The sequence below is a fragment of the Mobula hypostoma genome, chromosome 13 (genome assembly GCF_963921235.1).
Source record: "Mobula hypostoma chromosome 13, sMobHyp1.1, whole genome shotgun sequence".
Taxonomy (NCBI): domain Eukaryota; kingdom Metazoa; phylum Chordata; class Chondrichthyes; order Myliobatiformes; family Myliobatidae; genus Mobula; species Mobula hypostoma.
In genome coordinates, this window is record NC_086109.1 from 96,333,737 (window position 1) to 96,351,933 (window position 18,197).

Here is an 18,197-nt window from a genome sequence, read left to right on the forward strand (position 1 = left end):
CTGTCCTGCCCTAGAGATCTGCTGCTCCAGTCATCAAGATCACAATTGATCTTCCACCTCCAGTACTGTCCACATATTCCAGGAATCTTATCAATTGGTGCTTTGAAAAGCATAAAGCTCGAGCACCTGTGATCCTCCAAGACAGAGAACTCTAAAGAATCAGCACCCGTTCATTGACAAAACAGCTTGTCATCTCACCGCTGAACAACCTAACTCTAATTCTGAAACTCAGCCCTGGTCCCAGACCCTTCAGCCAGCAGAAACCACCTCCCTGTATCTAGTTTACCAGCATTTAATGGTTTTGAAACTTCTGATGAGATCTTCTCTCAGCCTTAACTCTGCAGAGGTGGGTGAGACTAGAATTAAGGGAAACAACTTCCAGATTCGGGGAATAGATTGAGGATGGAGATGAAGAGAAACTACTATTCCCAGAGGGTAGTGAATCTATGGAATTTGCTGCCCAGGGAAGCAGCAGGGGTTACCTCATTAAATATATCTAAGAACACAGTTAAAATTTAGCACATCAAGGGAATTGAGGGTTATGGGGGAAAGGCAGATAGGTGGAGCTGAGTCCATGGTCAGATAAGCCATGATCTTATTGAATGGTGGATCAAGCTCAATGGGCTGATTGACAGACTCCTGCTCCTAGTACTTGTGTTCTTACTGAATGACAGAGCAGGCTCGATGGGCCGATTGGCCAACTCCTGTTCTTCTGCACCTGTATTTGTATCAGCATTTGTGTTCATCAGGATTTAATAAAGAGAATTTAAATCTGCATTTTATCCTTAATTGTCTGTTTCTTTGTGTCAGTGGTGTGCAGCTACCTTCAGCAAGGTGCATTCAGATTCCTTCTGATCGATGGCACGGGATCAGTGAGTCCTTCCCCTTGGACCAGCCGATAGCCAGAAGCGTCAGTGGGTGCGGCGGTGTGCCTGACGAGCCTGATACACGGCGACATATCCCCACCATTCCAACAGGCAGCCTGCCCACTCACTTGAGTCACTCAGCGGTATGTGGAGTAATGAAGGAGATGCAGGGTCATTTCAAAAAATCCTTGGAGAAGAATTAGAACATTAGTTGTTCCAATTAGCTTTGGAAAAACTAATTGCTAATTGGAACAATTCATTTTCACTCTGTCCACATTCTGAATTGTGTATGAGTCACAGGTACAGGCAGAGCTGAAAATGGAGCAGGAATATTTTTATTCCAAAGAATCCTGCTGTTATAAGATTATTGAACAATAAGATGGCCTCCTTACCTTGTAATATACCTCATTATAATCTTGTGTGATTAGTGTGGGCACGTGGCCAAGTGGTTAAGGCATTGAACTAGCGACCTGAAGGTCGTGAGTTCGAGCCCCAGCCAAGGAAACGTGTTGTGTCCTTGAACAAGGCACTTAATCACACATTGCTCTGCGACGACACTGGTGCCAAGCTGTATGGGTCCTAATGCCCTTCCCTTGGACAACATCGGTGGCGTGGAGAGGGGAGACTTGCAGCATGGGCAACTGCTGGTCTTCCATACAACCTTGCCCAGGCCTGCACCCTGGAGAGTGAAGACTTTCCAGGCGCAGATCCATGGTCTCACAAGACCAACGGATGCCTTTATAATCTTGCTCCTTCTGTCTACCCTCACTGCACTTTACTGTGGCTGTGTCTTCCCTTGTACTCCCTCAAGGATATGCAAGACAAGTTTTTCCACTATATCTCAGTACCAATTTATCAATTTCTGTATTTGTATTTCTGTATTCTCCCTATAAATTTAAAACTACTTGGAAAGAGTCAGGTTTAAGGTATCAGTCAAAATTTCATGATCTTTAATGCAGACTTATTTTTTCCAACAAAATTATTTTCTGAAATCCTTATACTTGTAATTTTCAAATAATTTATTTTCAGAATGTTTTGTTTTAAGTAAAATTTGAAGAGACTATCCGTAAGTAAATTTCTCCACCACTGTTGTTTACTTTTGAAGGATCCATTGGGCTTGGAGTGGCCACTAAGCCATCCTGAGCCCATAACAGTGCCGTATCTGAGCCCCTTGGTGTTGTGGAAGGAACTGGAGAGTTTGCTTGAGAATGAAGGGGACCAAGTGATATCCATGGCAACGTTTGTGGATCACCATCCCATAGTATTCTGGAACTTGGTGTGGTACTTCCGTCGCATTGATCTGCCCACCAACTTGCCGGGACTTGTACTCACTTCAGAACACTGCAACAAAGGTGTGACGGTAAGCCATTCGATAGGCTGAATGGCCTAATTCTGCTTTTATGTCTTATGATGTGGTGGGTGAAAAGGATAAAGGGTGGACTTTATTCACTATATACGGTTTACCTGTATGAGGAATTTGCAGTGTGTGTTGGTTGGAACACAGCATGAAACAGAAAACAACGTTCAACAATTATAAAGGTAAAGAATGTATTTTAAAAAATGGATAGAGGTTAAAGTACAGATATAGAAAAATGTGCATGAATACCAGTATGTATTTACAATGTCAACAGCATTATTAAAAGCAGTTTATAGTGTTCACGGTACAGTATTTCAGTGTTTTGTTAAGTTTAGGGACTCACTGAAGCTGGAGTCTGTGAAAGGGAGAATTGTACATGCCAGTGAGAAGTGGGAATGTTCCTGTTTGCAGTGTTAGTTCACCTGTACCTCAGCAGGTACCAAAGCTGTGTACATGGCAAACAGCGACGCCTGAATAGCGGTGTTCAGCATTGGCCGCTGTCACCGTTAACACCAGTACCACACAAGTAATAGGCAATTGTAGTTTTCTTCCAGGAAGAGTTTAATTGTCTTCCTTTGAAATGTCAGTGTAACAAGTGAAATCACTGTAATCACTAGCGTCGCATTGACCAGGCCATAATCAGACTAACTATATAAATACTGTGGTTGCTGGAGTGTTTGGATTCCGTTGCAGTTTGCCACTATCTGTTAGTCGAGCACCACAGCACAGAAACAGGCCCTTCGTCCCACTTACTCTGTACCAAAGTATAATTCTGCCTAGTCCCATCGACCCACACCCGGACCATAACCCTCTGTGCCCCTCCTATCCGTGTACTCATCCAAAGTCCTCTTCAGTATTCAAACCGGACATTTCAACAGTGAAGAGAACCAACACCATTGTATGATAAAATACTCTCTACTTCCCTGGACGAGTGCAATTCAAACAAGATTTAAACTTGACAGCATCGGGGATAAAAAAACTTGCTTGTTTGGTGCCCCATTCTGACAATCCCTCCTACACTTTCCTCCAATCACATGAAAATTATGCCCTCGCATATTTGCCATTTCCACCTAGAGAAGGAGCACAGAAGCAGTTCTGGAAGGTTACCCACCACCATATTCTCCACACTCAATGATAACTGATGGAGGTCCCCAAACACTGGTCTTGCTAGTGATGCCCACGTACAGTGAACGAATTTTATAAATGCCCTGCAGTACACTTGCCATTTCTACCACCTTCAATACCAAATATGTAAGCTTCAGTTCTTAAGTATTTTTCTTCAGTTGTAGCTCAAATGTGGAAGAATCATGAGTGTAAATTGGACAAATAAACTAGTGGGCCAAAATGCAAAGGTTTTGGGCTTTGCTCACTGCTATTGAGAGCTGAAGCCTGTAATTAAAAATGCAGATGAACTTTCGGCTTCCTAACAGCTGTGCAGTGCTGCTATCCAAATCGGGATGCTTCAATAGCGTAGCGGTTAGTGTGACGCTATTACAGCTCAGGGTGATGGAGTTCGGGGTTCAATTCCGACATTCTATGCAGGAAAGTTTGTCTGTCCTTCCAATGTACGCATGGGTTTTCTGCGGGTGCTACAGTTTCCTCCCTCTGTCCAAACGCGGACCAGTTAGTACATTAATTGGTCATTGAAAATTGCCTTGTGATTAGGCTAGGGTTAAATTGTCGGGTTGCTGGGCAGTGTGGCTGCAAGGGCCTGTTCTGGCCTGTAGCTCTAAATAAATAAAAAAAATAAATAGATTCAATTTATTAGACTTGGCTCTTCTGATCTCTTGCATGTTGCCAAGTTCCAGCCCATAATCACAGACTAGTTAATAGACTGACTGGTATAGTTAATTATAGATTTTGCAGTGTTTTCTGCACGCTGAGAACTGTTGCGAGGATTGGTTTCAGATCCCTGGCATGCAGTAATGGTTCTGTTTCACAGATCCCTCGAAGCTGGATGTCAGAAGACAGCAAACATGTCCTGGTTCAAATGCTGTGGGACAATCTGAAATTGCATCAGGATCACAGCCAGCCTTTCTACATCCTCTGGAACGCTAAGAGTAAGTGAACATCTATACTTAACTAATAATTCTAATTATGCCTTGATTTTCATCAGAAAGAAAATTAAACAGCTGATTACTGAATTCTACATCAACAATATTGCTGACAATTTTATATTAAGAGATTCACTTTGGTCTGAGTGATTTCCAATGTACACTAGAATAGGAGGGCAACACAGTAGCGTAGCGGCTAATGTACCACTTTAGAGCACCAGTAATAAGGGTTCATTTCCCGCCATTGTCTGCCAGGAGTTTGTACATTCACTCCGTAACCACGTGCTTTCCTCTGGATGCTCCAGTTGGCTTCCATGTTCCAAAGACATATTTTGAACTGTAACTTCATTCTCAAAGTACATGTATGTACTATATACAACACTGAAATTCATTTTCTTCCAGACATTCACAGTAAGCAGGCAAGTTTACTTGTATAGCACTTTTCAAACACAAGGCAACTCAAAGTGCTTTACATAGAACAAGATATAAAAATCAAACATCAAATTCTGGACAATATGAGTATAAAATCTCACAGAAATATATGATAATTATAAGTTACAGTGCAGGAGATTTGAATTAAAAGCTGCAATGAAAAAAGTTTTAAAACCTCGATTTAAAAGAGCTTAAACCTTTGAAGCTCTTACTAATCAAGAACCTATTAATCTCTGCTTTAAAGATACTCAATAACTTGGCTTCCATAGCCATCAGGTAATGAATTCCCCAGATTCACCACCCTCTGGTTAAAGAAATTCCTCCTCATCTCAGTTTAAAGAGAGGTCCCTCTATTCTAATGCTATGCCCTCTGATCCTAGACTGCCCCACAATAGGAAACATCCTTTCCACATCCACTCTATATTGGTCCTTTCAATATTTGATAGGTTTCAATGATCCCCTCATTCTTCTAAACTTTGGCAAACACAGGCCCAGTGCCATCAAATACTCCTCATATGATAAGCCTTTTTAAAGTGCAGTTTGTTGTTTTGTAGAAAACCTTACCTTTGTCTTGGATGTGCAAACACTCCTTGTATGTTAATCCCCTCATTGCTGGGAATCATTCTTGTGAATCTCCTCTGGGCCCTCTCCAATGCCAGCTCGTCCTTTCTTAGATAAGGGGCCCAAAACTGCTCACAGTTCTCCAAGTGTGATCTAACCAATGCCTTATAAAGCCTCAGCATGACATCTTTGCTTTATATTCTAGTCCTCTCAAAACAAATGCGAGCATTGCATTTACCTTCATTACTGCTGACTCAGCCTGCAAGTTAACCTTTAGGAAATACTGCACTAGGATTCCCAAGTCCCTTTGCTCTTCTGATTTCTGAATTTGCTCCTTGTTTAGAAAATAGTCCATGCCTTTATTTCTTCTACCAAAGTGTGTGACTATACACTTCCTGACACTGTATTCCATCTGCCACTTCTTTACCCATTCTCTTAACCTGTCCAAGTTCTTCTACAGCTCTCTGCTTTCTCAACACTACCTGCCCCTCCACCTGTCTTTGTATCATCCACAAACTTCACCACAAAACCCTCAATTCCATACACTATGTTCCATTAGGAAGGACCTATTTCCCTTAAAGGGATGGGGAAACAAGATGATAAGGTCCAGACAAGAGAAAATCTGCAGATTCAAAGATTCAAAATTCAAATAACTTTATTGTCATTCTAACTGTACATCAGCTCTGCAGGGCAGAATGAGACAGCGTTTCCCAGGAGCAGTGCAATCATAACATAACAAACGCAACACTAAATAATAAACATAACAATAAATAGTAAAACACAACAGCCACGTGTCAGTTAAAATGAAGTTGTAAGTGTCCAGTGCAAGTTAAAAGTGTCCAAAGCAGAGTTAGGTAGAGCAGCTATTTAGCAGTCTGACTGCCTGTGGGAGGAAGCTGTTTAGTAGCCTTGTGGTTTTAGTTTTGTTGCTCCTGTAACGTTTGCCTGATGGCAGAAGAACAAACAGTTCATGGAAAGGGTGTGAGGGGTCTTTAATGATGTACCGTGTCTTCTGGAGGCATCGACTCTGAAAGAGGTCTTGGACAGAAGGTAGGGAGACCCCAATAACCTTCTCTGCTCCCCTAACCACCCTCTGCAAGGCTTTTTTGTTGATAGCACTGCAGCTGGAGTACCAGGTTGTGATGCTAAAAATCAGCACACTCTCAACCACGCCTCTGTAGAATGTAGCTAAGACGTTAGTGGGGAGTGATGCTGAAAATCCGGGCAACCCACACAAACTGGAGGAGCTCAGCAAGCTACGCAGTATCTATGGAAAAGAGTAAATAGTTGACATTTTGAACCGAGACCTTTCAGCAGGTTTGTGTGTGTTGCTTGTGTAACACCCTAGGAAAGGTTTCACTCCGAATGTAATGGTCTTTCTGTAGAAGCAGTGTTTGGGTTATGGTTAGAGATAATGGCTGCTTTGCAATATGAGCTGGGTCTTTTGTTCAGCGTGAGATGAAGAGAGAGGACGCTGGAGAGAACTGGTCATAGGATATGACCCCGTGGGAAGATTGTGATTCGATGGAACCAGGCAGCAAGATCGACTGAGGATCGGTGAATTGAGCTCCAACTGGTGCATGTTTGGTTGCTTAATTATAATAGGCCCTTTTTGATTCTTCTTTCTTTTCTTTACTAACTCTTTAGTTAAGGTTCATAAATATAATTCCTTTAATCGCATTCAGTGAGCTGTCTGTTGTTTCTTGGCATTGAGTTGTAACAGGGTAGCAAATTACACAGCGTCCACACAAACCGGTGTTTGGAGTGGGAGAGCCGTCTCAGTCTCATGGGTTTGGCATGACTGGAGTGCGTCTTCCCTAGACTTGCGCAGCCAAGGAAACCAGGGTTTCATTTGGTAAGGTCCAGACTCATTGTCTGAAAGAGTGCTGGAGGCAGAATCCCTCCCCAGATCTAACCAATACTTGAATGTGGACTTAAAGATCCGTTACCTGCCAGGCTACAGGAGAGTGGATTCAGGCTTTCTGACAGCTCAGCTTGAAGATCCATTACCTGTCGGGCTACAGGAGGGTGGATTCAGGCCTGGCTGGTTCAATCTGAGCACAAAGGAGGCCCAAACAACAGGAATTCTGCAGATGCTGGAAATTCAAGCAACATACATCAAAGTTGCTGGTGAACGCAGCAGGCCAAGCAGCATCTATAGGAAGAGGTGCAGTTGACCTTTCAGGCCGAGACCGTTCGTCAGCTTCTTTACCATTAGCTTCTTACCATGTCTTTATATGAGCATTGCAGAACATTAAAGACCCGAGCAGTTAGTGTTTTGAGCTTCAGGGAATACAGTTCAATTGAAATAGGAAATTATTTTCTTACCTGATCTGAAAATAAATTCCAGTTCATTAATGAGGGGTCACTTCACTTGGGGCATGCACAAGGCAGTCAGCCCAGCTAAGGTCTGAGAACCTACAAATGAGAAATAATGCTTGGTGCTGGATTATTTAAAGCGTTTAATCAGGAAGGCAAGGTAAACTTTTAACCAGCAGTTCCTTCGGCACAGTTGTTTTGTGAAGTTTGTTCTGACTGTGACTAACACAACTTTCTGTGTCTTCACAGGTCTTAATTACACTCTTTTATTCGAGAGTGAGTGTCAAATTTATTCCTGATCTATTGTCATCAATTGATTATCTATTGAATGAAAATTCCATTTAGATTTTTAAAAATTATTGTTATTTTATTCATTTTAAACTGGAATTTCAATATTTACACATTTCAGAAAATCCACTCCAGGGAATTGTTTGCTGTGTTTCTGATCACTTTTCCACCAAATGCTTTTTAAACTGCATAGATTTTGAAAAGTGTGCATTGTAAAGGTTTCAAACTAATCTAATCTAATCTCTCTCTGTAGTTTTGCATACATGTTATGAAGTTATCCAGCTCCTGCTGTCAACTCAGTACTTCCAATCACTTGGACAACATGCATTACAGCAGCTCACAGTTCATTCTGTATGACAGTTGGCAAATGGAAATTTGATCAACTTTAAGCAGACTGAGTACACTGGTGACAGGGGTCTTGTGAAAAATGGGCATTTGTTCCTGCCCCACCATCCCACCAGCCCTACCCCAACACTCTTTCTAGTGAACTTCCTTTGTCCCTCTCCAATACCAACACATCCTTTCTTAGATAAGGGGCTGCTCCAAGTGATCTGACCAATGCCTTATAAAGCCTCAGCATTACATCCTTGCTTTTTATATTCTAGTTCTCTCAAAATGAATGCCAACATTGCATTTACCTTCCTCACTACCCACTCAACCTGCAAGTAGACTTTGGTTGTCCATTTTTTTATTATTGCATGTGGGACTGATCATCTTGGTCATAACTCCATTATCCAGCCCAAGAGACTGATAACATGAAAGTAGCATGCAGTGTTGCAAGAAAAGAATGTTAGGAGGATACAAAGGGACTCTAAGTTAGAACACAGCCAATTATTTCACACTGGTATTGGGTGGGGTGTGAAATAAAAACAGATGTCAAGCAAAGATGTAGGGAGAGTGAAACAGATTTATGAAAGAAGAGTACTCATGTCCATCAATTATATTTACACCATTCTAGCAATGACACACTCTGATCCAGCTTGAGAAATGCTTTGCTGACAACCGGGTTGGTAGAAGACAAAGGGAGACCACACATGCTCAAGCTTATAAATCTCTTTACAAATTCCTCAGAACTTTTGTTTCTATATGTTCTCGTCACAGCTATGAGAAAGCATTGATTTTTCTTCAGGCTGCAATGTAAATCAAATTTCCAAAGTGGATCCTTGACAAAATGCCTTACCGAAATTTACCAAATCACAGTTGCTTCAGACCACTTCCAAGCTGTTTGGAAGACTGGTCCAGGAGTAAATTCTCTCTTTTTTTTTTGGAGTACAGTTTCTTCATGCAAGAAACATCTCCTCTTTCCTGTTAGCTTAATCTAAAGCTTGGTAGAATTACAATAGTTCAAGAAAGTTACACGTTAATGGTTTTTCAGTGACAGAGATTCCTTTTACAATCTATAGATTTGGTGATAAGTTTTATTGTTAGAACAATGTAGGTGATTAAAATAGATAATTGAAGCTAAGCTATTACAGAAATTATACATTGTCATTGTGAAGTAACTAGAATACATTTGTTTTTCCAACGAATAGCTAAGAAACATCCTCTTGTTCACACTGTGTGGGACAAAAGCCATGTATTTAACAAGGATTTTCTGGATGGCATCGTTACGAGCATCCAGATGAACAACATCTACAAACCAATGAGCAAGATTCTGGATGTGTTGAGCACACAGCCAAATCTCAAACGGCAAAGGTATGTAAGGAGCTATTTACACACACAGCGGCCGTTCCTCAATTCGCCTTTTAAAGTTCAAAGTAAATCTTATTATCAGAGTACTTATATGTGACCATGTACAACCCTGAGCTTCATTTCCTGCAGGCATACTCAGCAGATCTATAGAATAGTAACTAACAGGATCAATGAAAAATCAATTAGAGTGCTGAAGACAACAAACTGTAAATGCAAATATAAATAAATTGTAATAAATAATGAGATAAGATAAAGAGTCATTAATGAGAGATCATTGGTTCTGGGAACATCTCAATGGATGGGCAAGTGAGTGTAATTATCCACTTGGTTCAAGAACATGATGGTTGAGGGTTAGTAACTGTTCTTGAACTTGATGGTGCGAATCCTGAGGCTCTTGTAGCTTCTACCTGTCACCAGCAGCAAGAAAAGAGCCTGGCATGACGGATACTGCTTTTATGTATCAAATGCAAAGTATACCTTGTTCCATGTTTCAAACTCCCCAGTGCAGTTAATTCTATTTCAAGTCTCAGTTCTCATGATATATAAATTGGTATTGACTTGTTCAGATGCTGAGTTATATTCTGGGAAATAAATGGGTTGTGGGGGACAATTGTCATCTTCACCATCTGCTCTTGTTCATTGAGCATCTTTTTCTGTCAAGTGTAAAGTTATTGCACTATCTATCCAAAGCATTATAAAGACCAACGAACAAGAGAGAGAGCTGATTAAAAAAAATTAACAAGAATGTGCAGGATGATTTTTTTTCAGATTTTTAATTTGTTTCAAATTCTTCTTTGAAGGAGTCTATACAGGGAAATTCTGTTCCTGTCGCTTGTGGCTCTTGGGAAGGACAACATCGATATAGGTAATGTTTCTTCCTACCTGATCATTCAGTACCAGAAATGTCCAGTGCCCCATGCAGACCACAAACAGGTTATCAGCACTCGCCATGTAAACTTTATTGATTCTAATCTGTTAAGCTTTTTATAATAAGATGATCTGTCCTGACCTAATTAGACAAGATTAACCAATGTGTGTCAGTATTTCAGAAGAGCCATCAGTACCTGTCAGTGAAAGCACATCAGTTTTATTCACCAGTAAATTAAATAACCAAGGTCAAATCAGTTGTAAGTACAGTATGCCCACAGACTGGTGGCATCAGTTTCTGATTAACAGTCCTAAGCCAGAGTATAAAATTACTGAGGATGTAAAGACTTACTAATTTATCTATAATAAAAAAAATTGACCTATAATACAATCCCTTTTTTGGAGGTCTATTGATCTTCAAATCAGCATAGACAAAAGTTGATTGGTTTTGAAAATAAATTTTTGTAAACCCATCTTCTGTGTAAGAGTAGAACACATTGTCTGTTAGATCTGGAGATGTTGTCCAGCAGATTCTTTGGATGTCAAGATTAAGCTGCAATCCTCTGGTTATAGCAATTTTATTAGATAAGACATGAGACACAGAAGCAGAATTAGCCCACTGGCCCATCGGGTCTGCTCTGCTGCTCGGTTATGATTGATTTATTTTCTCTCTCAGCCCCATTCTACTGCCTTCTCCCCGAAGCATTTGATCAAGAACCTATTAACCTCCACTTCAAATATATTTTACCTCTGCAGCTGTCCACAGATTCACTACCCTTGGTTAAAGAAATTCCTCCTCCATCTTTGTTCCAAATGGAAATCCTTCTGTCCTGAGACTGTGCCTTCTGGTCCTAGACTCCCCCACTATAGGAAACATCTCTCTACATACACTCTATCTGTGCCTTCTGGTCCTCGACTACCCCATTATAGAAAACGTCCTCTCCAACATCCACTCTATCTAGGCTTTTCAACCTTTAATAGGTTTCAGTGAGATCCCTGCGCATTATTCTAAACTCCAGTGAGTACAAGCCCAGAGCCATTAAATGGAACCCTTCCATTCCTGGAATCATTCTCATGAATCTCCTCTGGAGTCTCTCCAATGCTAGTGTAAGATTTGTGAATAAAACATGCGAGAGTCGTTTTATGTGCTGAAAACAAGCTGCAGCCCTTTACTTCCAAAACGAACAAATCAAATGCAGTTGCCTTACACTGATGTCATTACATATAGACACCGTCTCTTAAGGTGATGCAATTCAATGAAGGTGTTTGTGAATGATGTAGAACAGTTTCTAAAATGTGCCATCTGCCACCCATTACATTACCCTACACTGGCATCTCTTTTAGATTAGAGTTCATCATACATACCAGTCAGACAAAGTCACCCTCCACCAAAGAGTAACAAAAGAACCTGAGCACATGATTTCCTCATGCTACAAGCTAGTCTGAACTGGTTTAGCTATGAAACTTGTGAGCAGGTACTGACCTCGTCATGATTCAGCTTTGTAGCTTACTCCTTCGGCTAAAAACAAAGGCTTCGCTCTAAAGATAAAGCTTTGTATTCTCATTATACATCAGAAGGGTAAATGTCGTGGATTTATAAATCTCCTTTGTCTTACTTGCTGCCCATTATGCCTCCGGCTTTTAGGCCAGCAATGAAAGTCCTCCACCTCTGGTGGTGTTCAAGGTTTCCTTCATCATGTCAGTAGCTTCCTCTCACTGTCAGTCATGCAAGTCCTGTGTAGAGACTCAGGAATACCGTCAACACTCAGATGGAGAAGGATTCTTCATTGCTGTTTCCGTAACAACTTTGTTTTACTAGACAGGGTTGTTAGCCCTGGGCTGACCCCCGAACCCAGAGGACCAGTGGGCCACCCTTGGTCTGGCCTCTACCCTTTGACCTGTTTGGCATGGATGACCCTATCAAGAGCCAAAGCATAAAAGCCTGATGCCAGTCAACATAGCGTTCCGGGTTATTGAGACATGTAAACTTCCAAACCCTTCAGGAATTTGTTCTGTAAAACATTAACTCAACTTATCGTCAATGAATGAAGATGATTGTAGGATATACAAACCACAGTAAGATGTAAGGAGTCTGTTTGATTTAAATACTTCAACATTCCTTAAAGTGTTAATATTATATGTTGTCTCCATATCTGTCCTGTATTTTACACAGATGCATTTGACCGAGAGTATAAGATGGCGTATGATCAGCTGTCTCCTATCCAGGTGAAGCTGACCCATAACTGTGACCGACCTCCCAGCTCTGGCGTCATGGAGTGTCGCAGGATCTTTGGCGAACCCTACCTCTAGGAGTCCTGCTGAATTTATCCTAAGTTCAGGCTCACATCAGTCTGTCTGCACCCACCGCATTGCCCATAGGGCAGTGAAGAGAGTCTAAGTTTAACATTGCTAAATTATGATGGTTTCTGTGTAATTTTAAGACTAGAATTGTACAGGGAATAAGGTCAAATAGAAAGCTTTGTAAATATAATTAAAGGTACTTTAAATAGCTTTATATTATAGTGCTATTGATCACGTTAACAAAAAAAAAGGATTGCATTGATGCTGGAGGGCTCAGCTCTCAAAAGTAAACTGCTACCATGTACATAATAGTCCTAGCTCCTGCACCTCATCAAGTCTGTCATCCATATGTTTTTTTTTAGCAATTCTTTTGGTCTGAATTGTAAAAATGTTCATAAAAGACAAATGTGCAGCAGAGGCACTTTGTGGAAAAGTGACATGTCTTCACATTAAAACAAAAAGTACTTTTCAGTATTTGTATATTTAAATAACAAGGTCTTTTGATGCTATCAATCTTTATATACACTTATATGACGTAGCTTTAAAATATGCTTGATTATATATTATATAATGTGGTGCAATATGTTCCTTTTAGAATTTGCTTTGCAGTTTTTGAGGTACTAGCCATCTCAGAGAAATCACATTCAGCCTTCTGAATTCCAATCTGGAAAGGAACAGACGAGGCAACAGTGCAAGAAGGACTTTGTGGCTCTTTTACTGACGGGTTGGAGTAACTTGCTGTCTAAACAGATACTGAAGGATCAGAGCAACTTGCTGCCTGTTTAAACAATATTTGTTGGGACTTTGAGATCAAAGCTAACATGCAACCTCTCTTTTTATGTTGAAAGTCAGTTTCCTATGGGAAAATTACTGTATTTATTAGCTTATTAAATAACACTTTTTAATTATTATTATTATTGGATTTGTGAATATGAAGATCCACAAAATATTGATGTCTAATAGAATATTTTTATGCTGCAAATATTCTTGTCTAACTGCAGTGCTTTATTATACAATCTGGGGTTTCTACATTTCATTTCAGCCTGAGAGGCCGTAGGCCACAATACAACCCTGTCGTTCTGTAAGTAGATGACTTCCATAGAAAAAGTCTTCTAAGCCTGTCCCTTTGAAAATTAAATTTGACAGCACAGCCAAGCTACTTTAGCTGAGTCTTATTGTTAACACAAACCAACAGCTAAGCTTTTCAAACTGCCTCTCTCACTGTTCATCGGCCGTTAACATGAATGAAAAGCAGGATTTATGCAACACAAACAAAATGCTGGAGGAACTCAGCAGGTCAGGCAGCATCTGTGGAAATAAACAAACAGTTGATGTTTCCAGCCAAGACCCGTCTTCAGGACTGGAAAGGAAGGGAGAAGATGCCAGAATCTAAAAGGTGGGGGAGGGGGAGGAGGCTAGGTGGAAGGTGATAGGTGAGGCCAGGTGGGTGGGAAAGGTAAAGGGCTGGAGAGGAAAGAATCTGATAGGAGAGGGGAGGGGCATGGGTAGGTAAGAAGAGGTAAAAGGCCAGAGTGAGGCTTAGAGGAAACGGGGAGCGGGGTGCAATGTTTTACTGGAAGGAGAAATCAATGTTCATGCCATCAGGTTGGAGGTGACCCAGACAGAATATAAGGTGTTGCTCCTCACCCTGCACTCAGTGGCCATTTTATTTGGTATAGCTGTACACCTGCTCATTAATGCAAATACCTAACGAGCCAATTATGAAGCAGCAAGTCGATGCAGGCAAACATGGTCAAGAGCTTCTGTTGTTTTTCAGACATAACATCAGGATGGAGAAGAAATGTGCTCTAAGTGATTGACCGTATAATGATTGTTGGTGGTTTGGGTATCTCTGAAGCTGTTGATCTCCTGGGATTTCCACACACAACTGTCTGTAGAGTTTACAGAGAAAAAAAAAACATCCAGTGAGTGGCAGTTCTGTTAATGAGAGAGGTCAGAGAATGGTCAGACAGACTCAAGCCAACAGGAAGGCAACAGTAACTCAATTAACCACGCGTTACAGCAGGAGTGTGCAGAAGAGCAACTCTGAATACACGCACAGAACTTTGAAGTGAATGGGCTACAGCAGCAGAAGATCACACTGGGCTCCACTCCTGTACCTAATAAAGTGGCCACTGAGTGTTTGTTTAAATAGCAGCACAGCTCTAAGAGATGGATGCATTGTTTCAAGTCAAGTCACTTTTTATTGTCATTTCGACCATAACTGCTGGTACAGTACACAGTAAAAACGAGACAACGTTTTTCAGGACCATGGTGCTATATGAACAATACAAAAACTACACTGAACTACGTAAAACAGCACAAAAACTACAATAGACTACAGACCTACCCAGGAGTGCATAAAGTGCTCAAAACAGTGCAGGCATTACAATAAATAATAAACAAGACAATATTTACAGTAGAGGGCAGTAGGTTGCTGTCAGTCCAGGCTCTGGGGATTGAGGAGTCTGATGGCTTGGGGGTAGAAACTGTTATATAGTCTGTTTGTTTCTCCATTATCTGCTCCTACTGTTCATTTTGGCTCATAAAGCTGATACTGACCCAGACTCACTTCAGAGGACTGGACACGTAATGCAGGCAGTGCCAGAAGCAATGATGTAGTCAGCTCATTTGTAAAAATATCGGTCTTCATGGGTACAAGGCCAATATATCACTTGTATAAAATAGTATAGAATGCATTAAACATTTGTTGTATTTGTTATGCTTGACAGATGGGTGTTGGAATTGCAAGATGGAGCAAGTCCTTCTGGTCCAGTAGCAAACAACCTGGTAGTTGTACAGTTCGACAAAAATGGAGTTCGGTAACTGCAAATTCAAGTTCAGTTTGTTGTCATTCAACCATACATATGTCTACTGCCAAACGAGACAACATTCATTGTCGATCAACCGTACACACGTATACTGCCGAATAAAACAGTGTTTATTGTCGTTCAACCGTAGACACATATACCACCAAACGAGACAATGTTCCTTGTCGATCAACCGTACACACGTATACTGCCAAACGAAACAATATTCATTGTCGATCAACCGTACACATATATACCAGCAAAGGAAACAATATTCATTGTTGATCAACCATACACACGTATACTGCCAAAAGAAACAGCATTCATTGTTCAACTGTACACGTATACTGCCAAATGGAACAATGTTCCTCCAGGCCAAGGTGCACAACACAGTACATATAATTCACAGAAATTAGACATGAAGTATTATTACTACAAATAAATTAAATAATAAAGCAAATTTATGATACAAATTAAAAAGAAAATGTATAATGCTACTGGTGCTTCATACGTGGTGAGACCTGGGTAATGTCAGGGAGTTCAGTAATCTCACGGTGTGGGGGAAGAAGCTGTTTCCGATCCCTGAAATGAGACCGATCTTCCTGAGTGGGCAGAGAGACTCAATGGCCCAGTCATCATCTTCTACTCTTTGTTTGTATCCTTATACATTGATGAATTTTCCACAGAGCTGGGTGAGGCAAGGAAGTCAGTGAAGGGCAAAGTCTTTGGGAAGCACAGGAGCAAAGTCCCTGCTCCCCCTCCACTTGGCAGTAACGACAATCCCCAAGATGTTCCTGTGCTAATTTGCATTATTTTCATAAAATTCATTTAAATTTTATTTGAATCATCGTTTTCTCTCCATGCTGTCCTTGTATGTCTTAGGAAAATTAGCAAATGGGCTTGTTATGGGTGGAATGTTCAGTATACGTAATGGTAACACTGGTAATGAAGTTAGTAATCTAGGTTGGGAGTTGGTATTGACTGGAAAGCAGTACGAGGTGATTAACAATGTGAAAGTAAATATTATATCATGCAGTTGTGTAATGAAACTTTCAGTGAATATTGCCAAATTGTAGTGAGATTCCTCTTGTCAGGTGCAGGATCAACTTTATTCACCCTATATATTTACATATATTAGGAATTTGCTGTGGTGTTGGTCAGGATGCGTCGTGCAACAAAAAAGACATGCAGCAATTATAAAAAATAAAGAATTGCATTTATTTATCAGTACAGCATGGATTAAGTCCTTCGAGCCATGCTGCCCCAGCAACCTAACCTAATCACAGGGAAGTTTACGATGATTAATTAACCTATCCAGTAGGTTTTTGGACTGTCGGAAGAAACTGGAGCACCCGGGGAAAGCTCAGGCATTCCATGGGGTGGACGTACAGAACAGCGCTGGAATTGAACTCCAGGATGCCCTGAGTTGTAATCGCTAGCTGCCATGGCTATATATAAGAAATAAACAGAGGTTAAAGGGCAGATATGGAATAAAATGTGCATAAATACAAAAATACCAGCATTTGTTTACAATGTAAACAGCTTTATAAACAGTAGTTTAAAGTGTTTTACAGTGCAGTGATGGTGGTAATAGAGGGGGAGGTGTGCGGTGGGCTAAATAGAATGACTGGTCAGATTAACTGCACCGAGGAATAAGCTTTTAAAGATAGTGTGAAGTTGTATTTTAATGTTTTAATAGTCCTATAGCACTCTCCAGAAGGGAGCTTTTGGAAGAACCTGATCAATGTTTTCTCCATTTCTCTGACTTATTAAACCTCAGCAGCTGTCAATGACCGGGTGCTCCAGCCATCATTTCTATTCAGATATTGTTGAATCACCACCCACTTAACTGTAGACTGAGTGAGTGAGTGTTTTTAATCAATAGAATGTTGCTCAGTCCATGAAGGGCATTCTTCATCTAAGCAACACACACACAGTTCTGGTGGAACTCAGGCAGCATCTAGGGATGTTTCAAGCCAATACCACCCCAGAGCCGGAAAGGAAGGGGGCAGAAGCCAGACTAAGTTGAGGGAGAGGACCAAGTACTTTGCTGGCTGGTGATAGGTGAGAGGGAAGAAAGATGAACCAAGAAGCTGGGAAGTAATTGTTTGAAGATGTAAAGGACTGATGAAAGAGGAACCTGATAGGAGAGGAAAGTGGATCAGAGGGAGGTGATGGCCAAGTGAGGAGATCTAGAACGGGGAATGGAAAAAGAGGTGGGGAGGGAGAGAAATGGACAGAAGCCAGAGGAATCGATGTTCTTCATTTACCCACCTTTGCTACGCTGATGGTTTTTGTGAAATATTTGAAGGTGAACAAGTCGTCTTTTCTACAACTGGAAATTATTTTTTTTTTTTTGTGATTTAATCTCTTGCCTACAATGATAAGACCACAGAGGTCAATAAGACCATGATACATAGCAGAATTAGGCCATTCAGCCCATCGAGTCTGCTCCACTATTCAATTATGCCTGATTTACTATCCCTCTCAACCCCATTCTCCTGTCTTCTCCCCGTAACTTTTGATACCCCAACTAATCAAGAACTTATCAACCAGCACTTGAAATATACCCAATGACTAGGCATCCACAGCTATCTGTGGCAATTAATTCCACAGATTCACCACCCTCTGGCTAAAGAAATTCTTCCTG

At 40.9% G+C, this 18,197-nt stretch overlaps 1 protein-coding gene across 6 annotated transcripts in view; it reads left to right on the forward strand.

Moving 5' to 3' along the window:
* dennd4a (DENN/MADD domain containing 4A) overlaps nucleotides 1-13,880 on the forward strand; it is a 161,926-nt gene extending 148,046 nt beyond the window's left edge. For 4 of the 6 annotated variants that reach the window (XM_063066252.1, XM_063066257.1, XM_063066255.1 and 1 more), the window contains 7 exons: nucleotides 811-1,009; nucleotides 1,972-2,226; nucleotides 4,166-4,283; nucleotides 7,839-7,865; nucleotides 9,410-9,572; nucleotides 10,370-10,434; nucleotides 12,610-13,880. In XM_063066252.1, the coding sequence (XP_062922322.1) occupies nucleotides 811-1,009; nucleotides 1,972-2,226; nucleotides 4,166-4,283; nucleotides 7,839-7,865; nucleotides 9,410-9,572; nucleotides 10,370-10,434; nucleotides 12,610-12,746 (964 nt within the window). In that variant the 3' untranslated portion in view covers nucleotides 12,747-13,880. The remainder of the gene's footprint in view (nucleotides 1-810; nucleotides 1,010-1,971; nucleotides 2,227-4,165; nucleotides 4,284-7,838; nucleotides 7,866-9,409; nucleotides 9,573-10,369; nucleotides 10,435-12,609) is intronic. The other 2 variants (XM_063066253.1, XM_063066256.1) reach the window with 1 other exon arrangement.
* Nucleotides 13,881-18,197: the final 4,317 nt, after the last annotated feature.